This window comes from Pinus tabuliformis, chromosome 9 (genome assembly GCF_031772625.1).
Source record: "Pinus tabuliformis cultivar Carrire ecotype Pingquan chromosome 9, CPIR1, whole genome shotgun sequence".
NCBI lineage: Eukaryota > Viridiplantae > Streptophyta > Pinopsida > Pinales > Pinaceae > Pinus > Pinus tabuliformis.
In genome coordinates this window covers 1524053998-1524077313 of record NC_142307.1, presented here as the reverse complement: position 1 = coordinate 1524077313, position 23316 = coordinate 1524053998, and the positions used below count along the sequence as shown (strand labels likewise).

The 23316-nt window shown below is 37.3% G+C and overlaps 1 protein-coding gene across 1 annotated transcript; it reads right to left on the bottom strand.

Annotated features, from left to right (window-relative positions):
* Positions 1–4733: 4733 nt before the first annotated feature.
* Positions 4734–5585, bottom strand: LOC149154405 (LOB domain-containing protein 1-like). Its single transcript, XM_089441722.1, has 2 exons — positions 5391–5585; positions 4734–5230 (listed from the first exon to the last, which is right to left on the bottom strand). The coding sequence occupies exons 1-2, from the start codon at positions 5583–5585 to the stop codon at positions 4916–4918; spliced, it is 510 nt and encodes a 169-aa protein (XP_089297848.1). The 3' UTR covers positions 4734–4915.
* Positions 5586–23316: the final 17731 nt, after the last annotated feature.

Here is a 23316-nt window from a genome sequence, read left to right as displayed (position 1 = left end):
TTTCCCTTCTCTGGCTTCTAATTTGACTTGTCCTTTGCTCTCCGATGGGGTTCCTCTCCTATTGACTTCCCAAGGTCAGTTTTCCCCCTTCCTTTTACTAGCTCCCTCAACTCTTCTCTCAGTTTGTTTTGGGTCTATTGTGTTAAAATATCCAAAGGAGGAAATGACCCAGTAATCTCCCCTATATAACAAAACCCTTTGCTTGATCCAAATCCTTTAGAAAATAATTATATGCCCTAAAGCATCGACCTAGAGTTCATTTTTTGCAGAATGAGGTCATGAGGCGATGAGGAGTTGGAATATTTTAGTCCTGATAGGCGTTTGTTTGATTGAGCCTGGGCTCCGTCCCTCCAACCTAATACTCGTCGATAGGGTTTAAAATTAAACCCATCATGACCCTTTAAGTGGGGTATAACATGTCTTAGAAGTATGAAGTGAAAATTAACCCAAAAAAAAGTTAATTTTCATTTATACTAGTTTAATATATATATATAATGCATTGTGAAGGGTTTTCAGATAAATTGGCGGATATCCTCGAGGATAGACCCCTGGTTTCTTTGTTCTCATTTTTTAACTCATAAATTTACGAGAAATGTCATTGGTCCGACTCTAGAGGCTCATAAATTTTCCTTAGTCTAACTAGCCGGAGGAATTGCCCAGAAAGTTATGGAAATTTTGGTCATATTTAGAGAAAATCTGGCAAGGATTTTTGTAAATCCAAGTTATAGTTGTTAAACTTCAAATTTTTAGGTGTCCTAGACGTTTTTGATCGTGTTGAATCCATTTCCACCATCAAAAACACGATTCAAACACTGTGTCTACAAAATTTTTTGAAATTTTTTTTCCTAGATTCCAGCCACTTTTCGCCGTCCAGAAAATTCCTTTGCCTCGTTAGATGACTCCCATAAATTTGTTTTACACTTACGACAATGTCAGAGGCTTTACATTGATGATAACGTTGCAATTAAGAGTACATGCTAGACTATCATTGGCTTCATCAATATTCGAGTACAACGAGATTGCATATCTCAATTCTCCAATTCGCAACTAAGCAAAAGTGCCATGAAATTAGACCATATTTATCTGGTTCTAGTTGTGAAGATAAGACAAATTACTCAATTGGCTAGATATACATTTCTAGTTGAGTTGTGGAAACTACTCAAAATGGCAAAAGAGTTGAAGTTTAAAACACATTCAAAATCTATAATAAATTATTATTATTTTTATTATTTTAAAATAAAATTTTCCCAGCTAAATTTAATAATTTAAATTTAAATTTTATCAATTTTTACAAAATTTTAAATAAATTTATTTAAACATATTAAAAAAAATCTTTTACACTGACTAATAAATAATACTTATAAGTTCAATTTGGGCCGAGTATATTATATTGTTCTAAACTAAATTAGATTTAATGGTGCTTTATGAATATTTAAATATATAAAAATAACACTATAAAAAGTGCATCAAATCAATATGGACGATGGATAATTTAAGGTAGTTTTATTTGGTATTTTTTATTAACATGTACTGAAATTAAATGATTAGTATATTAGTATAGAATTATTTTATTTAAAATTAAATTAAATTTATATAATTATATTTTATTATAAATTATAAATTTTAATAAATAAATTAAAATTATTATTAATTTATATTTATTTTAAATATAAATTGATAAATTTTTATAAATTTTAAATAATATTATACGTAATAAAAAATGCTAAAATTCTTCTTATTAAAGAATCATTTAAAATAATTATGATGATGATGATGGTGGTGGTTAATCTCTGCTGAGACCAAACAATGATCTATCGGACCTAAATAAACAAATTATTTATTTTGATTTAAGATTTTATTCCTATGCTCAAAAAGCTTGGAGAGAAGCCTCCCGAGCTCACTATAATTTTGACATTGTAAAAGGCTAGGAAGGTCAGTATTGTAACAAAGATTATGAAACTGAGATCTAATGTGGTTGTACGTAGGGCACTCTAAGAGGAAGTGGTTTTCATCCTCGATGCTCCTATTCTCACATATATGGCAGACCCTTTCCATCCATGGCGTTTTAGGAACTGCCCAACGACCTGTTTCACTATGGAGCTCATGAGAATTCGTTCTAATCTTTGCTATATTAATTTTCTTCTTTGAGCTAGTTAAAATAGAGAGATACTTTTGATCTTCTAGGGTGGGGTTGATGACCTTCTTATAATAACTTAATTTTCTTTTAGCCGCTAAATCTTTCTCACACCACAATTTTTCTTTGAACTTAGAAGTAACAATATCTTTAATGTTATTTATGTTTTGCAATGCATCATTCTCGTTGATCTCCCAATAGTTTAACCAATCCCTTGTGTCTTTATGCCACCCTTGATTGAGCCTTAGGTGGTTTTGGCTGGAATTTAAAGCTAGCTTAGGAAGTCTATGATCGTCTATGTTATTGAGTTTGTATTTGTACAACAGAAACCTAAGCATAGCTAGGCTCTCAATAGGGGAAAGACCTGCTTCTATAAGGAGAATAGGATAGGGTGTATTAATTTTAATTTTCAGGTTATAAGTTATAAAATGCTTCTGGATTTACTCAATCTTTCTCCATGATTATCTGGAGATGCTGCAACCCCAAACCTCACAGCCATATAAGATAACAGGAGTGACTAAAGTTTCAAAGAGGAACTTCTTTTTATCCCACATTACGAGGTTTGCTGTTTTACAATTATTTTCAAGACCAAAATAAGCTTTCCACCCCCCATTAATCCTTTTCTCAATGCTATGGTTCCAGTTGAGCTTGTGATGGATATCAATTCCTAGGTACTTGTAAGAATACACTTCCTCCAAGTTATTATTGTCATACATAAAATTAGCGTAAGTGTCCTTCTTGGATTTGATAATCATAACTTTTGTTTTGTCAGTGTTAACAGTCATACCCATGGTAGAGCAGAAATCCTTAAGAAGCCTAAGTTGCTTATCAAGATCAGATGGGCACCTTGCCAAAAGAACAATATCGTCAGCATAGAGAAGAAGGATAACGACTATCCCAGCTAAGATCGTGCCATCACATCCTGCTTCCTCTAAATAGCCTTCGAGCTTATCGATGTAAATGCCAAATAGGGTAGGGGAGAGGGGACAACCTTGTTTAACTCCGATGTTACAATTAATATCTTTCGACCACCCCTCATTGCTCTTTAGCTTGGCAATTACATTTTCGTATAACCTTATAGCAACAGCTCTCAACTCAAGAGGAACCTTTAGCTCTTCTAACCTATTCCAAAGGTTGTATCTAGGAACCGTATCGAAAGCCTTTCTAAAGTCCACAAAGAAACAAAATAAATTGGATTTATCATTACGACATTCCTCCATAATGATCCTAAGCGTGACAAGGTGGTCTGTTGTTGAGTGATGCCTTCTGAAACCTGCTTGGCCTTTAGCCCGCTTACCTTCACTTTCAAGCCATATGCTTAACTTCTTTTCCAAAATACTACCATATAACTTAGCTAAGAGAGGGCTGATCATAATTGTCCGATAATTAGAGGGGTTATTTGTATCCCCACTTTTAAAAATAGGGATAATGAGGCTCTCAGTCCAAGGTTTAGGGAACCCTTGCTTGACTGCTTGATTGAAAAGCTTGTGGATGTGGGGGATGAGGACAGGACCTCTAATTTTTAAGATTCCCGCCTGGTAACCTTCAATGTCCTTAGCTTTCCCATTAGCAAGGCGATTAACCCCAAACTTAATGTCTTCTAAAGAGAAAACTTCTTTCACTGTGAGCAGGGTTTCCAAATTATCCATGACATTTGGAGATTCATAAAGCTTTTTAAGATAGGAATTCCAATTGTGAAGAGCAATTTTATTATTATCCTTAGTCTTCCTAGTCAGAATCTGTCTCCAAAATTTCTTAAGAGCTACCTTAGAGAGGTGTAAGAGATTCTCCTGTCTTTGACGAATGTATTGCCTCTTTTTCCTTTTAGTTAGGGCTTTGTATATTTTTATCTTGTCCATTTTAAAAGATTCATCAACAGCTTCCTTAATTGCTCTCCTCGCACTTTTACAATCTTTGTCATACCATGAATTGGTTTTGCTATTTCTTTTATTATTTGAAACTTCAATATAACCATCTTCTTGATTTCTAAACATCAGAATGTAAATTTCAGCTGGACTTTTAAGACACACGAAACAATGCTTAGTTGGTTTTCAAATCTCCTAAATTATGAACAATTAAATTTGAATTCTCATAGCAAAATCCAAAATTAGATTTATAACATTAAAGGAGAAATTAATAACTCAAAACCAATTCAAAATACTATATATAAATGTTAAATGAATATAAAAATAATATACGTATAAAAAATTCAGGTTCGGATATATTTAAGTTGGGCTGTGTCGGATTTTTTTTTTTTTTTTTTTTAATATTTTTTAAGCTTTTCTTTAAAAATATTATGGAATATTTAAAAAAGTCATAATGTTAGGTGTCTTGAGAAAATTTATAAAACCTAAATTTATTTTTTAAAATTTTCCAAAAATTTAAATAGTGATAAAATTTAATGTTTTAAAAATAAAACTTGATATTTGATAAATCCAAAGTTATTATAATTTTGTAAAATAATAGTTATGAAATCTGTATTCATGAAATACATAGCCAGCCAGCCAACAATTGTATCCAATTCAACCAGTTTTCAATGCTAACGGTAAACATTTACATAAAGCTAAAAAGATTGGAGAAATTCTCCTTAAAGCTTCACTAACTGGTCCATTAAATCTCATTGGTGGAAACATGATCATATTGTGCATCTGTTAGAAGACATGCAATCCTGCCTACATCTAGTAGGACTAACAGACCCATACAAAAGAAGGTGTATGGAAAAACATAAGCATGCAGCACTGAATGTCATGTAATTAAGCAATGGTGAATAGTTGTGGATTATTATGTCCATAATGGCTCCCAAAGCTCCATAGCATCACCATCGTCTACAGCATGTGTGTCTTCACTCTCTAGCAGTAACCCATTATAAAAATGTGAATCAGAACCTTCATTAAGGAGGCTTAAGAGTTTAGCATGTTGCATACTCATGTTAGCCAGCTCTCTTTGTGTGGAAGCCAATTGGGATTGCAGCTCTGATACTTTATTCTTCAGATACTTGATTACACCTGCACAGCCATGCACAGGATCTTGAAATCTTTGGCTCGCTTCGTACACCATGCTGTTTACTGCATCACCTCTCTGTTCAGCCGGCAGATCCTGTAACACCGTAAACCCCATGATCACCTATGGTTTCTACTAAAATCTGAAAATCAGTATGATCAGATCTGAACTAGACATTACGATTTCTATACAACCTGTAAATCAATTGAACAAATTTTTCCATATAAACCCAGTAATGTATAGCAATTGCACAAACCTGTAGTAATTTGACAACATGGCCATTTCCGAAGACTCTGTGTACCAACAAGAATTTCTGGGGGTTATCCTGCGGGAAATATGGCGCGAGCACGCAGTTCTGTGAACATTTCTTTCTCTGTATCTTGCAGCCAGCGCACGGAGATGTTGACGGCAACGTCTGATCTGGCTTCGATTTAGCACACCTGTCGCTCATCTGCAAAACAAAAAATCCACACGAATCTGTTCCATTAGTGGTAGAATTGTTGTTTTTTGTGAGAATCTGTTATATTGCGAATGCTTCTTCTAATACTATTTCTCACCTCCTCGTCGCTGTGGTCGAACAGGGTGTTTTCAAACGCGAATGATGGAATACAGAGATTTTCAAACGTGAATGGTGGAATACAGAGAAAATAGTAGAAATTGTTGGCGACAAACTACGAGAGACTTGGTACTTATAGGGAAATAGAGAGGTTAGAACGAGGGGGGAAGGATAAATTTATTGTGCGTGGACGGAGAAGCCACGAAAAGCACGGTCGAGGTGGTGTTGCCGGGTAGGAAGCTGCGTGGTAGTGATGTGGGTTTTGGCTGACCCACAAGTTCTGGTCGTTTCCGTGGCCGGCGTGGTTGTTTGGTCGCAGACCATAACATTAATGGCCAGCATGATTTACCCGCTCTATTAGCTTGCGTTAATGGTGTCTAATCATGACGGATCAATGGTTGTCCTTATTCAATCTGAATAGGCGTTGTTTGTTTTATTTCTTATTTTTAAAATATTAATAATATAATTGTCTTTTCTTTAGCTTTTTTTTTTCTTTTACGTTTTATCTCCAAGAAAAATGATAGTTTTTTCTCTCATCAAGTTTTTCAGAAGAAAACTCACATAAATTTATACTTTCATGTAAATTCTCATAATTTTGGGGCTCAAAAAGTTAGTGTCCTCGAACACTTTGGCCACTTTACTATGAGGGTCTCTGATAAAAATCATTTGGATGAGGGAAAAACCCATCTCCTTAAAGTTTTTCAAGATAATGGTTATAGTTGGTGCCATAGTCTTATATTAAAAAAAATCAAAATGAATTAGTTTCCAATGTTCAACTCCCCTTTAATGGTTATAGTTGGTGCCAGGGTCTTAGATTAAAAAAAGATCAAAGTGAATTAGTTTCCAATATTCAACATCCCTTTATCCAAGGTACCACTAACAAGATTGCTCACATTTTAAGCAACCACATGATCTCTTCTTCTTTTAGGCCCCTAATTAGCTCCCTGAAATCCGTCAAAGACGATCCAAAAGACATGCAAAGTCTTTATTTAATCCCATTTTATTGTGGGACCCCCTACATTGTAGAAACTTGCAGTTTATATAAATCAAAGAATTCCCGTTGATATCAGACTTTGTAGGGTTGGCTCATCAAAGAATTAGTGAACATGCCGCTGATATTAGACTTTGTAGGGCTCGCTCCTCAACTTTGGCCGTACATGCTGACAAAACTAAACACCACGTTTGTCTAGAAGATTCTCCCGTTATTGCCAAGATCAACCACTTTCATTATGGTCCAAATTGAAAAAAAGTCTATAAAGTTGAGGGATGATGGGTGGAAAATTAGTAGTTGTTGGATCCCATCTCTTTTTCCCTAGATTGGTGCCCTCCCATTCTCCTTTCTTTCTTAGTGTCGTTTTCTCTTCCTTTAACTTGATGCCTGACTGTTTCTTTTCTTTATTTCCTTTCTTCTTATTTCCTTATTTTCTTGTTTCCCCTCTTTTTTTATCTAAGTTATAAGATGTCAAAAATAGAATAATTTTGTATTATTTTTTGAAATTACTACTAATATTTCAAATTGTTATTATCAATTCAAAGAAATAATATTAAATCATTTTTTATATTATTTATATTATTATTATTAGCAATTCAAAGAAATAATATTAAATCATTTTTTATATTATTTATATTATTATTATCAATTCAAAGAAATATTATTAAATCATTTTTGATATTATATTAAGAATTTATTCTTAGTTATATATTTTTTATGATTAGATTTAGAAAATTATTTTTTGTTTTTTATTTTTATTTTAAAGTATTAGGTCAAAATAATTGTTTTTAAATTTAAATAATAATTTTATAATTATGTCAAAAATAAAAATAACATATTTTATTTTAATTCCTTAACGTCTATTTTTACCATTTTATTGTTTCCTTATTGTTTATTTTCTTTTACCCTTTTGCATCTCTACAATATATATATTGGCTCAAGTCATGATGATGAACTAGACTTAATGCAACAAAAATTGTCATGTGATTTCCCAACAACATTCTTTACTCATAACATTATGAATCACAAAAGTTTAAATTTTGAAATATAATTGTGTTAAAAATTGTAAATTTTTATTATTTAAAATGTATTTTTGTATATACAAATTTATATCAGAGAAAAAATTATGAATAATTTATATAATTTAAAATTATGATTTTAATATTTGATAGACTTCCCCTAAAATTAATTAAAATATACCAAAAAAAATTAAAAGATTCTAAATTTAAAATATAACTATTTTATAATCGTTAGAATTATATTAAAATTGTAAATTCAAAATTCAAAATTTTAATTTTACTATAATATTGTAGTGGTGGTAATTGGGATTGTAATTTAATTGTAAATCAATTATATCAAATAATTCAAAATTTTGACTTTACTATAAACTTATTTCTATAGTGAGTCACATTGTCATTTAATATTAAATGAATTTTATGAATAATTTTTAATTATAATTATAATTAGAAATGTGATTAAAAGGAGTGAAATGAGTCACTTTTATTTCATATTATTTTATTTTTCAGAAGAAAAAACTATATATGTTATATTGAGTTCATATAAACTGTTTTGATAAATACATAGCAAAATATGGATCGGAAAACCATCGATCAACATATCGCATCAGGTCTCATTCTGTGGATAATAAAAAACAAAAATGGTCAAAGACATTCTGAGCATATGTTCTAAAAAAGCATTGATACAAGTATTAACTGATATTGTGTGTGCATTGAGACATATTGCCAATGTGAGAAGATGCTATCAAATGATGAGCCGCCAGATGAATGCCGCCTGTAGAAGGAGTCGACATCTGATGAGAATTACTCCGGAGGCAAGCTGCCAGTGATCAAGGAAATAATGATTCCAGGAGGTGTATGAGAGTCCTGAAAAACATAGCCGCAGCGCCACTTCCAGATATGCCAGAGCGTGAGGAGGAAGATGGCGTGCCAGAAGGGACGCTGAGAAGACCACCAAGAGAAAGCATCCTTAACCGTGGGGAAAAGGAGGACAGGAAAGCCATAGCAAGTTGACAGCTCGATCCAAATGGCAGAGGTGACAGTGCATTGGAAGAACATGTGGATGTTCGTTTCCAAGTGAGAACGACAAAAGCAGCACTGACTTGGACCCTGCCACCCTTTTAGTTGAAGAACATCCCATACAAGATTCCTGTCATGAAAAAGAAGCCAGCCAAACAGAGTGGATTTGAGAGGGCAGTTGGCTTTCCAAAGTTTGTGTGGGAAGGGGGAGGGAAGAAGCGGGGTGAGTGAGGTGAGGGCGGAGTAGAGTCGTTTAACAGTGATGGGGTGGGTGGTGGAGTCTGTAGAGCAGATGAGGGAGTCATGTGGCCCCATTTGAAGGATGTTCAGGCGAGAGAAATGAAGGGTGGCGGAGGACAAAAGGGGACGAAGGGGGGGGGGAATATGAAGTTGATAGTCCGATTTCCAGATGGGCGACAATGAGGACCATGAGTCAATGAGCATGGACCAGGTGAAGATATCCCTGGTGTGAAAAAAGGTGAGAAGCGCCGGGGGAATATGGGATTCCAGGTTGTGAAGGGTGGGGTCAAGTGCAATGAAGACGGAAGAACCAGAAGAGAAAGACCATTTGAGAATACTGAAGAAAAAACGTTGATTCTTGCGAAAGCAGCACCAGATGGGAGATCCATTGCAGATCCCAAGAGTGGATCTTCTGAGCCAGAAATCTAAGCTGCGACCCTTTAAATATTTCTGCTTGATAAGAGTAGACCATGGGCTGTTCCCGAAGAAGGCCCTGTGCATGGATTTGACGATGAGAGCATTGCCAAAACGCCGCATATTAATAAGACCCCAACCGCCATTCTTTTTGGGAATGGTGATGAAATCCATTCGTGCCAGGTGTAATTTCGATTGGTAGGAATGGCCTCCCCAAAGGTAATTAGCGGCAATTAACTGAATGATTTTGTGAACTTTTGCAGGGAGTACAAAGAGATGACCCCAATATACTGATAATTGGGAAAGAACTGCTTGTACAAGGACGAAACGGCCAGCAAGTGATAAAAGTCTGTGTTCCCATTTGGAGATTTTGCTATAGAATCTGTCAATGAGCCATAACCAATCAGCAAATTTGTTATTTTTGACTTTGAGTCGGAAACCAAGATATGGGAGGCCTTCCGTGAAGAGTGCGAGGTTGATGCCGAAACGAGTCGCTACCCAAAGGGCAGTGGCAAGGTTGGAGTTGTTATGAAATAACTTGGTTTTGTCATTATTGATGAATAGGCCAGTTGCCGCATGGAACTTAAATCTTAACCGGCTTACACCTCCCCTGTGAGACTGCAAGGTTGATATGCGAACTAAGAGAGTTCATCACCAAAATAAAGAGAAGAGGGGACAGTGGACATCCCTGACGGAGCCCTCGTTCCGCCTGGAAGAAGGTGGATGGAATTCCGTTGATAATGACAGAGTAGTGAACGGATTCAACACATGCCATAATCCATCTGCATGCCCGTGGCGAGAGTCCGATTTTTGCAAGTAGAACTCGGATGAAGCTCCAACTGACACAGTCAAATGCCTTTGAGAGATCAATCTTGAGGGCGGCCGCGTCAATGTTCTTGGAGGAAATGGCAAAAAGACCTTCTTGTGCAAGGGCGACGGCATCAAGTATGAGCCTATCCTTCAAAAAAGCATGTTGCTGAGGAGATATATAGGAACTGAGAGTTTTTTTCATGCGTTCAGCAATGATCTTAGAAACGATTTTATATAGAGCATTGCACAGGGCAATGGGCCTGTAATCCCCGAAGGATGTTGGTTTCTCTATCTTTGGTATTAAGGCAATGAAGGTGGCCGATAGTGCACTGTTAATGTTCCCAGCTTGGCAGGTAGCATTTACCATGTTGAGAAGATCGTCTTTGAGAATATCATAGAAATGTGAGTAAAATTCGATTGGAATACCGTCAGGCCCGGGGCTTTTGTCCTTCTTGAAGCCTTTTATGATGCTAGAGAGTTCCCCTTCCGAAATAGGTCTGAGGAAGAGATCATTAGCAGCGGCGTCAAACATGGTCGGGAGGTGGTTAACCGCCCACATCATGTCATAGATGTCATTATGTTGGCGTTTGTATTGACCTCTGAAGAATGAAGTTGCCTCGGCAGAGATGTCATGCTGAGTGTTGTGGGTGTTGCCCATCGAATCATTCATACTCCAGATCGAATTCCTTGTTCTGCGCGCGCTGGCGATGTTGTGGAAAAACTTAGTGTTCCTGTCGCCCTGTTTGAGCCAGAGAGCTCGACTTTTCAATCTCCATGAGGCCTCCTCTTTTAGGAGCAGATCTTGTTTCCGTTTCTCAAGGGACCATAGGAGGATCTTCTTGTCAAAGGATAGTCCGTGAAGATGGATGGAGGACGAGATGAAATTTATTTCTTGCGAGATATTGCTTAGATCCCGAGAGTCGGATGCTTTTTTCTTGATTTGCCATGACTTTACGTCCCCCCTGAGTTTGTCCATCTTTTCGCGGAAGGTGAGGAAGGGAGCATCCTCAGAGAGAGTGATATGGCCCCAAGTGGACTTGACAAAGGCCTCAAAGGAATGATCCTGTAGATGAACTGTATTAAACTTGAATGAGTAACCCTTCCTTTGTTGTTCATTGACCCATGCTAATGAAATGGGTTTGTGATCGGAGGTGGCGGCAACACCAGTTTTGGCTGTGGGCATCCCCCAGTCCTCAATGATAGAAGAAGACAGGATGAAACGATCAATTCGCTTAGCAATATAAGCGTTACCCACTCTCCCATTGTTCCACGTGGGGGCCATAGGAACCGGAGGGACGTCGACCAGGTCCCTATTGAGGAGCTCAGCACGCATTTTAACTGCTAAACTGTCCATAGACGAGCAGTGACCCCAACATTCTTGTGAGCAGAGCGTGAAGTTGAGATCACCCGCAATGATCAAAGATTGTATGTCAAGGATGCCTGTTAGGAGAAAAGAGTCCCAGAAGGGGGTTCTGTTCTTGTAAGGCGCGTAAACATTGAGCAGCTTTATTGGTCGGGGTCTTCCCCGAATGCTCGCGGAGAGGAGAATACCAGCTTGACATTTGTATGCGATGGCTTTGACCATAAGAGGGTTCCAAAGGGACACTAGACCTCCCGACAGGCCCTCAGCACTGATTGCTGACATGTGCCAGGAGGGAAACATTCTTCTGAAGAAAGCGATTGCAGACGAACTGGTGTGCATGGTCTCCTGTACAAAAATGATGCATGGATTTTCCGATAGGAATGTAGCTTTCAAAGCCAAGAATTTTGGGGCCATTCCTAAACCCCGAATGTTGTAAGAGACGAGGAAGGTCATTTAGAAGAGCTTCCAGCCACGCTTGCTCTAAGAGGCTGTGGGGGAGGAGACTCAAGGATGGGGACGTCGATGAGAGGAAGGTTAATGACACCCAAATCTGTGGCGATCGATCGACCTCTAAAATGCCTGCTGCCACCTCTGGGTTTTTTGCGGACGGTAATGTTCTTGGCGGAGGCGGGACTGATGGAAGGGAAGGCGGGCTTGTGGATGGTGAGCGGTTCAAGGATGGGAGGGTGACGGTTCAGGAGTTGGTCAATGTCGTTGTCCGGTTCGTTGAGAGGGGAGGAGACAAGGGAGTTGAAAGGGGTCGAAGAAGGGTGAAAATCTTTGGTTGTTGGAGATGGAGGGGACGAGGATATTTGTATTGGATGGGAACCGACAACGAAATCAACGACATTCAAGGGGAGCGGGGAGGGGACCGAGTTCTCTTCTGGCTGTTCCGGGATGGGGGGGCATGAGAAGTCGGCCATATTCATGAGAGGGGGAGATAGCGGGGGGCTTTTAAAGTCGGCGAGGTTAGGCGATTCTCCCTTATTAGCATGATCAGAGGACATAAAGGAGAAATGTCGCCCTGAGAGGTTGTCACTATCAGATGGATCCTTGGTTTTTATAGAGCGAAGGGGCCTCGTTCTCCTGTATTTACAATCATTGTGCAGATGGCCTGTGCGGTGGCAAGTGGAGCATCTGAAGGGGATGCCCCAGAAATCAATTCTCTGATATATACGAGATCCTTCCCATATGATTTCCAGCTGTTCGGGGTAGCCGCCTTTGTAAGGCCTCTCAATGAGGATCCAAGCAATGCGCTTATCCTTTTCCCCCCGAATCCATGGGACAACATAGATAAATTTACCAATCGCATTGCCAATTGATTCGAGAGATTCCTGCGTCCATAGCTCGAGTGGGAGATTGGGAAGCTTTAACCATATCAAAGAGTGGGAAGGTGTGTTCTTGAGAGGGTCAAAGCCCATGTACCACCTTGAGAGCGATAGGAAACTCCGTCCAGATACCCACGGTTTATCCAACACCCTTTCTAAGTCCTCCTGCTTTTGGAAGTGGAAAGAATACCATTCTTTCATCATACGGGAGATAATGGGAGTGTAGCCGATTATAGGCATCCATGTTTTTGAAATCCATGCTCTCATGTCTGCTTCGGCCAGTTCGGGGAAATACCATTTCCCAACAAGAGCAAACTTCTGTAGACTGTCTATGCGCTCAGTCAAAAAAGACCCGGAGATCGTGACCGCCTTTGGGGGGGGGACCGTCTTAGCTGGTGCTCTGTTTTTTTTCCGGCGGGATAACTGTTGCTGAGATGCGAAGAGGGGAGGGTCCCTTAGCCGTGAAGGGAGGGAGCCTGACAGAGTGTCATGCCAGCTGGGGTTCCCACTTGTAGCATAGATAGCCTCTTCGGTTTCAATGGCCGCCGCCAATAGAGCCTTTGTACCCGGGGAGTCGCTGTCTGCGGCCATCCCCAGGCCGGTGAGAGATCCCAAAAAGACCGAGGGGAGATCCAAGGGAGGGCCCCGTACAATCGAAGGCTTGATTTAGAACCGTCGAAAAAGAAGCCGACGGAGAGAGATGCCCAGATGGAAAGTCGGAGGTGGGAGATAAGAGCTGGATGGGATACGGAGTCCTGACAAAATTCAAGTCCCAACAAGATAGAAGGCCCAAAAGCTGACAAAGAATGATCTAAGAGAGGAGAATGGTGGCGCGGGTGACGTTGTGAACCGCCATAACCGCAGATCCCATGCAAGGTGGTGAGCAGAAGGGGCAGTGGTTGCAGAGAGGAAGGTGAGGAGTTATGACTGAGAGCCGGGAAAACGTGAATTTTGAAAAAGAGCCGGAAAGACAATCGGAAAAAACGTGTGCTCCCGGAGAGAGCGCTATGCTTCCGGGTGATTGTTACAGTCTATGCAGCAGCAACAGCACTGTAAAACTATCCACCATTTCCCAATTCGAATTCTGAAGTCTTGACAGGGCCGGTAAATGTAAAATGATGCTCTGATTTTCTTGACTAGTGCACAGAGCATGTTGCAGACGGCCTGGAGTTGGGCTGAGAGAGCTTGCCAGAACTGTGGAAGGGAAGAAATACCCTTCAACCCCAAAATGAGACCTGAAGGAGGAGAAAATCCTCTGTGTAGGAGCCAATTGGCGAAAGAACAAGAGGCGAGGAGATTACCAGGACCCAGATAGCAAAGACTTATGTGATAAACCAAATAAAAGCAGCTATACTGAGAGCGATATCTAATACTGACTGAAACGTTATATAAATCCCGGATCTAGATAGAAAAACTGGAGTCGCGCAGAGGACACCGGATGCAGAAGGCTGAGCCATGGACGCCGGGAGAGACAGAGAGGAGGCGTGAGCCTCCGGTCCACAAGGACCAGAGGAGAGTGGAAGCGTCAAGAATGAGCCGAGGCGAGGTTAAAAGGATGGCGGAATGTGTAGTGGTGTAGACACGTCGTCGAGGGATCAGGCGGAGGACGTAGCCGAGTGTCTAGCCATGCAAGAGCAGCCAATGCATGAGCCTGTAGTTGACGTGTGAAGGATTGTGGGTCTGGCCAGCAAATGCAGATTATTGGCTGGGGGCGGTTGGCAGAACCAAAGCCTGGCTCGTAGGTGGATACCGCGGATTATTGGCTGTTGGTAGTAGTCGTGATAGGCTGAAAGCGGATTATTGGCTCCTGGTGAGTGGTCGTTGGCCAGAGGACGCCATGGCTGTAGCTAGCTTCCCACCCGGCGCGCGCGCAGCTCCTCTACCTTATGGCTTCTTCTTTAGTTGCCCTCTTTCATCTAAACACATAGATTGTTGTGGTATAGCATCCTCATATTATTTTATTTACTCACTAAATACCATACAAATTTATATCAATGATTTATATTTAAAAAATTTAAACAATTTTTTATTAATTAATTAATTTTATAAATTCATATAAATATTTACTCATATTTAGATTTTAATATAATTAACCATTTACATAAGCTCACATTTATAGACTATTCAATTTGAAGATGACACTTGTAGTTGTGATAAGGTGTAGAGTTAATAAGACTATCAACATTTTAAACATTCTCAACTACAATGAACTAATTCACCTTTGAGGATGCTTTTACAAATTACAATTTAAACTACTAATATATTTACATACTAAGTTTTTTCAAATTTGTTCACTATTGTTTTTTCAAATTTGTTCATTATTATTGAAAACATATCTTTGTAAATTTCTTTTTCTCCCCCTAAATTACTCTACTTAATAAGCATTCTCCTAATTGAAAAGGGAGCTAAAACTTTTTCTCCCCCTAAATTACTCTACTTAATAAGCATTCTCCTAATTGAAAAGGGAGCTAAAACTATCCCTAAAACATAATGAAGAAACAAATAATTACAATGCCCCCGTAAACCTTCCATTAATCAACATTGACTTTCCTCACAAGGGGCCAGACTATTGCTTGTCAATGTAAAGCAAATAACATGGTTATAATGCATTGCACTTTTTTGGATACCAAAGCATCTTTGGTTCTTCTCATTTCCGTGTGAGAAGTATGTATATTGAATGTGGTATTTAGAAAATTGTACATTTGATGAATTGCATTTGAAAATTCAATAATTTATAAGAATCTAGCATTTATATTAAGTATTATACTTTGTTACCATCTCCATTATTACAAGTATCAAGAAAAAGTCATGTGTAAAAAATATATATAAAATATAAAAAAACGACGTTAAACTATAATAAATTGACACGAAACAATGAAATAGATAGATTTATTTACCATCGACGAAATTGTAATTTTAAATGATAATATCTTATACAATCTAAGTATTTTAATAATTTTCTGAAACCTGGAAAATATTCTTATGTTAAAAATACGATTTTATTAATAAAATAATATAATTTTATTATGGGAAAAAACATTTTTTCGCCCATAAAAAAAATCGCGCCGTGAAGGCGATAGAAAGTTGGACAGCCGTGATCCCATGGTCGGCGTACCTCGGTGTGTGTACAATGTCTACAAAAATGCGACGCGTCCGGTCCACACCGTTACGGCCATTGGACCCTCACACTGAATGACTGAGGGTACGTAGAAAATGAAATGAAAACAGCAAATTTAACATGTATAGGTAGCTATTGAGTTCATAAAGGGCTGTGTAATTTGTGCGTTGATTGTGGTGGTGTAGACTTGACTTTGAACATCTTGCATGATGGACTTAAATTTGTCATCGTATATTAAATTTTTGATGGTAATGGTCAAATTATTGGTGGTAATGGTCAAAGGCGGTCTTTACTGGAAAAAAAATATTTTTGTTTTTATTTGTTTATGACATATTTATTACCATGGCATAAGTAGAAAAGGATGGTCAAGAGCCCTAACCAGTTTGGTAGTGAGCAATAATGAATAACTGATATAAGAATGATTGTTAATAGCCCTAACGAGTATGGCATAAGTGGAAAAGGATGGTTAAGAGCTCTAACCAGTTTGGTGGTGAGCAATAATGAATAATTGATATAAGAAGGATTGTTAATATCCCTAACGAGTATGTTTTTTTGTTCTTGGTTTAAGATACAATATTGTATTATTTAGGTTTTTTCTTATGGGTAGTCAGCGGAAAGAATGAAAAAGGTGAAGGGAGGAAGAGTTTAAAGTAAAATTTGTACTTATGAAAATTAAATGTATCAAATTTATGTGTTGGTTTGGTAGTTTGTTTCATTTGCTAAAAAAAGATAAAAAGATAATAGAAGGGGTTAAAAATGATAATAGAGGGGATTAATAAGTTTGTTAAGAGAATTTTAATTGGTTATTTTTGTGGGTGAAAGCTTTTAATCATGAAGATGGAAGAGAGATCATATTTTTTTCCATAATGGTTCTCGAAATGTTATTATATAAACTACCTTACAAATAAGGGTGTATTTTATATAAACTACCTTACAAATAAGGGTGTATTTTCACTGAACTCCATGAGACTAGTAATAAACACTATAAAGGAAAAATTCTATAATGGAGGATTTTGTGGAAGTCCCTATAAAAATAGCTCAAAAATTTGTTTGTAGGGGAGGTCACTCGTGGAGTTGGGCAGACGAATGTTTTAGCACATGTTTTTTAATGATGCGTCTATAATATACTAATGCACTAGTGCATTACTGTAACAAGACACACTGGTGCTTAATAGCACATGGTGCACCCTGGCAAAGTTATTTTTACTAAACACACAACATAGTGCGTTCGTTAACCTGAATGTTTCGGTGCAGTGCGTCGACGTAAAATTAATGCATTAGTGCACATGTTGGGTGAGATGATGCCCAAGAGGGGCTAACCAGAGTATACGACCAAGATTTCCACTGACACACTAGGGCTACTAGCTAGTGAGGCCGACCACATGTTCGTCATGGTGTTGTGTCCTTACACAGGGATGGATTCGTGAAAGTGTTCCAACATCCTCTTTACATAGGATGAACCAACAAATGATAGAGGTAATATTAGCGTTTTCTTTAAATTAATATAGCTTCATTTATTGTCTTAATTAATTAGAATAAAATTTATTCTAGCACGTTCTTTAACTTGTTTTTATTAAATTGTTTAATGAAATTGTCTAATTATTGGTGTGTACTATATATTTACACCATAAGGCATTTCCCTCTTAAATGAACATAGCTCTTGTCCACCTGTCATCACCGTGCCCGTTAGATTATATGTTAGACAATCAGGCAATTTTTAGCGATTTGATCAAAAGTAGTTTTAATAATCGGTTAGATCAATTGTTTATTGTTTATCGACCTACTCTAAAAAATGATCCTACATTTACCTTCAAACAAAAATGTGACCATGCTTCTCTTCAATCTGGCCTGGATTTGGAGAGTTGTAGATCGATTACTGTGTTAGGCAGCCATGCAGAACCCATTTGATTATCTGGCATGGATTTGGAGAGATGTAGATTGATTATTGTGTTAGACAACCATGCAGAACACATTTGAGGCGCTTAACTGTTGTATTTTCCACTCATTTTTCTTCGATTAGTTACAGTGATCCAGAGATAATTTACATAGACAGACTGAGGATGACCATAATGAACTTCATCGTGACAGTGTTGGGAGTGGGTGTTGTAGTCCTCCTCCTCAGGAGTGACATGAAGCAGTCCACTAATATATTCAAACGTGACGTGAAGCAGTCCGCCAATATATTCAAACACAATATGCGCCAAATACACATCTAGCTCGAGGAAGAGTCCAATGCTGTCTCTAAGTAAGCTAGCTACTCTTTTTTCCATTCCAGTTTATTTTTTGAGCATTTTGAAGGTTAAAATCTCGAATTCTATTTGGTGGTTTAATAATATCCTAGAAAATTGTTTATGCGTTCCAATCCAGTTTATTTTTTGGGCATTTTGAAGGTCAAAATGTTGCCTATCGATGATGATGCCATTTTTTTTTTTTACACAAGAGGGTAGACCATAATCTTCGTTAACAAATACTAGTTGTTGATGACATGTTGATTGTTGGTTGTCAAGTTCTAGGTATGTACCTTCCACTATGGAAATGCTCTAATTTCCATATGCTTTATTGGATTGCTGTCTGAGAGAGAATTCAACATGACAACTTTGCCATCAAATTTAGCACTTCCAAATAGGGTTTGTGCAGAAATTTACTTTTGTATAGTAAAGAGATTAAAATTCAAGTGCAGGAGTTTTTAGTACAAAGGTCAATTAAATTGAGTACCTCTCCATGTGCATTGTGGATTACTTGTTATCTCAGTGCTAAAGGAAGATGAAACATGGTGGATGGATATGGACTGCCCTGCATGGAGCAAGTACATTGTTATGAACAAATATCCCGTGCTCTTGAATTAATTGATCATCTCCAAGGTGCACAATATTTTACCGAGCTAGATTTAATATTCAGTCAACATTAACCCAAATTTAATGGAAAAAAACATATTTAAAAAAAAATGAAAATAATTCAAAAATACAAAATCAACATAATACAACTCTACAATCATTCATCATAATACAACTCTATAATCATTCAATCGTGTTTCATGTGTTCAAGGTGTACCCTGTGGAGGAATGACAGAGTAAAACTGTCAAGTAATGTAATTATAAGCTTTATAAGCATTAAAATTATTTTTATAAAGAGCCATGTTTAAACAGAAAAGGTCTCCATAATGTTATATGGCATTGAGAGTATTTTATCTTAAACAAGGCGAGTTGTAGAGAAGCAAGTCCCTGCTAAACAACAAAGAACCCTTAAAATTAGCTATAAAAATATTTATTATTATTGTTAAAAGTAATTCCAGTAACTTATAACAAAAAAACTCTAGTTGTCATGCTTTGAATCCAACTTCTCTAGCTTGGATCCATAACCTTCTACTTCCACTGCTTTCTCAGTTATGTTGGACTCGCTCTTAGCTGGCTTCAGTGCCTGTAGGAGAGAAATATTTTATATGAGAATAACTCAGATTTATTCGCCATACCTCACTCATAAAATGATTTCTTTTTAGTTCAGTAAGTCAAGGAAAAACAATTTCTTACAAGAATAAAAATAGGTACTTTTGTTTTCCAAAACCGCGCTCGTGCCTCGGTCACTCCTCGGTGGGTTAGAACTACAAGTTCTTTTTCCATAAGCTCTACCAGATGATATTGAACTCTCAATGAATGGCCTAAGTTCGTTCAGGGCTGCACAAGGGGTTGATTCATAATTTGAAAACCTTCTCATTGGGAATTTTTCTAGCATCTAGCTTAATGTAAACACTAAACCATCGATTGCAAGTAAACTCATATTCTGTATTTACTTGCATTCTGTAATAAATTAGTACCAATACCTATATCTTTAGCTCCTTAAGGTTAAATTTAGAGACAAAGTTGTAGAGTCTGTCAGTTTGGTTATTTCCTCTGCAATATTATCACCCTTTCCAAAGCCACTCTTCTGCCAAGCACCCAATACATAGAAAAAACAACATAATCCCAATTTAAGCAATAAAGATAGAAACAGAACTCCTCGTCTTGGAGTCTACTGAATTTATTTTTGACCTTATCTTGTATTACGTAGAAAAAACAACATAATCCCAAAAGCAATAAAGATAGAAACATAACTTTTTTGACCTTATCTTGTATTATGTATTAAGTAGAAAAAACAACATAATCCCAAAGAAATCAAGATAGAAACATAACTTAAGTAGAAAAAACAACATAATCCCAAAGCAATAAAGATAGAAACATAACTTCTGGTCTTGCAGTCTGCTGAATTTGTTTTCCACCTTATTTTGCAGTCTTTTAAATTTGTTTTCCACCTTATCTTGTATCTATTAGAAGACAAGAAAATGAATGAATTATTCCAATATTACAAAATCAAAAGGTACTTGACAAGAAAATGAAGAAATTATTTCAAAATCTATGAAGTCAAAAGGGTCCCACTATATCATAATGCAGATGAGCAAAACCAAAATCACTACACAATTAAACCCAAGTTCGTGATGCAGAAGCATATAGGACAACATAAGTCAAGCAGGAAACCAAAATAAGAAGCAAATTAAGGGAAATACATCCTCTCAGAAATAAAAGTTGTATTTTTTATTAAATAGAGTAACACAGATTCATTTCACTTCATAGTACGCCTACTTAATCCATAAGTCTAGAATTATAACTGATATGATGTCTTCTTATGTAATGTTAAAGTTGCAACAGATTTTCAATGACAACGTTTTCAGAGCCCAATGGTCTAAGAACCAGAAAATATCATATTTATTCAAAAGTGGCAAGTTTATTCATCCCCAGGATTAAAATCTTGCACACAAATAGAGTTGTTGTACTTTTAAATCAATTATTATGAGTCAGCGAGTGTAGCCAAAGGAGAAAAGTAGAAAGTAACTGAATTATCTTTACACAACATTTTCAAATGGGGCTCTCTTCCATTCTCCAATTCGTCTTATCTTCTAGTCTTACATTTTGTATGTTTTGGAATAGTGGACCCTTTCTTTGGCGGAGTCATCATCTTCGACTGTCACGTTATTAAGTAGAATAATTCTATTGTGGAATTCTCGAACTTGGATTGTCAGATGCGTCATCATTCTCAGTTTTCGTATCGCATGCTTTACCCCCAGAGTGCAGAATAAAGGCCCACAACGATCAAGAATGCTCCTACGACATTGCACAATTTTTATTATCAAAGTCAAAAGAATCATACCACATTTTGACACAAGAGTGTCTCGGGGTCATTAAAGATATGGTGGCGTCATTAGCCCATATCCCAGCTAGAAGCTTGGTAATGGATGTAGTGGTAGCAGATATCCTTGCTAGGTTTGGAATGTTGCTATCTAGGTCATGGGGGCCTAAATTGGGTGGTGTTATGAAATTGGATTTTACTTATGCTATCATACCAATTTTTGGTGGAGAAGAAAGAAGGTTGTACAGAGAAACAAGATTTGTTAAAACAATCACAAAGAATGGAGCAAGTAATTCACCTGTGTATAGCCAAGAAAAATATGACTTTTCTTGCTTCATGCTACATGACAATGTAGAGTTGGATGAAGATAACCAGAGGCAGCTTACTTCAGCCTGTGTAAATACAGAGCTGCAAACAGAAGGGGTGTGGAAGTGCTTCTTTGATGGAGCCTATTCTAAAGAAGGAACAGGTGCTGGTTTCCTTTTAATTACACCTGGAGGTAATATGATCCCATTTTCTTTTAAATTGGAGTTTGAAGAAACTAATAATGTGGCAAAATATGAATCCTTGATCATTTCCCTTCAAACAACAAAACAAATGGGAGTCCAGTCAATTTCCGTTTTTGGAGATTCAGAGCTGATTATAAAGCAAATTAAGAACCATTGTCAAACAAAACACCCTAGGCTCAGGGCATATAGAAATGAAGTGTGGGATTTAGTTGAGAATTTCTTTGAGGCTTTCAACATACAGTTCATTCCAAGAGATGGGAACAAATTAGCAGATTCCTTGGCTGTGGTTTCTAGTACTGATGTAGGAGCATCTCATTAACATGCAATGGCTGGAAGAAACATTTTTGTTTCCTGCTGAGGTGGCGGAGACAAAAACCTTTTCTTGGAATTGTTTGAGTTTTTAATTGTTATGTAACTTTACACAAGACTGTTAAGGTTAGTTAAGTTAGATTAGTTAAATGTTTCTTTTAATTAGAAATTGTTTTGTGTTTGGCTAACTGGGGAAATAGTTGCCCAACTGTAATGAAAGAGGGAAAGGCTTAAAAGCCAATCCCAATTCCCATAGAGGGGTGGCTGCCAAGAGAAAGGGGAAAGAAATTAACAGAAGTTGTTGAGTCTATTGAGTTTTATGAACTGTGCATTGTGTCAACAGGAATTTATTTCCAAAAATAACAGTTATTAACAGATTATTTGTCAAAAGAATTCTTGTGTAATGTTTATCAGTGAGATGTAAATTTCTGTGTGTGTAAGAAGACAGAAGGGAAATTGCAGGTGCTAAGAATCAACAGATAGAGAATCACCCTAGAGTGACAAGGTGAATATTGTCTAGAGAAGAAAGCATTAGATGCCATTGGAAGGATAAACTGCTACATAAAAACTAGAGACAAAAACCCTAAGGTGAATGAACAGGTAACCCTTTTACTTTCCAAACCATTACATTTTCATTTACAGAGAAGCATAAATATTGCATTCAAGATTAAATAGTTCATTTACACATTCCTAGATATAACAAACAAAAGATTCTGAACTGAATACTGATGTCATACCATAAGAGCACACATTCTCATGCCCAGAATATTAAGCTAAATACAAACATTCAGAGTCAATATTTTATTCCACTGTAAATCAAAAGGGTGCCAGACTCTGACAGAGTCCTCTTTATACAAGTATAAGTTAAGAGTAGTAGAATCGTGATAGCCGGTTAAAGGCACGGCTTCACCAAAAACACAAACAAAAGTATACAGCACAACGTGACAGCCGGATAAAGGCACGGCTTCACCACAATGCCTAAGAAAACACACAGTATTCAATCCAAGTCTGACAGCACTATGAACTAGCAACCGAAAGGTATAGGGCTTCCCATTATTGAAGACGTCAACCAAACATCTGCTAAACCCTAGCTAAAACCCTAGATGGAAAGACTCTACAGAGCAGAGTGAGAGAAGAACCAGGAGGGTTCAAATCTGACCAAGCAAGAACAGCAAAGCCACGCTACAGGCTTGGAATCTCACACACAAGTGAACATGCAAGCGAATGACCAGTAAATCGTTAGTATGACGAGTTGAAAACCTGAAGGAAACACATAATAATGACCAGAATTAAGTGGAAGCCATTAAAACATTACTTGTAGAGCAAACATGACCGACTGACGAGCTTGACG

Excerpts from the sequence above, each read along its gene's own strand:
- LOC149154405 (XM_089441722.1), bottom strand. The coding sequence starts at position 5,585 with ATGAGCGACAGGTGTGCTAAATCGAAGCCAGATCAGACGTTGCCGTCA. Across the intron at positions 5,231-5,390 it reads ATGTTGTCAAATTACTACAG|GATCTGCCGGCTGAACAGAG; the intron begins GTTTGTGCAATT and ends ACGGTGTTACAG.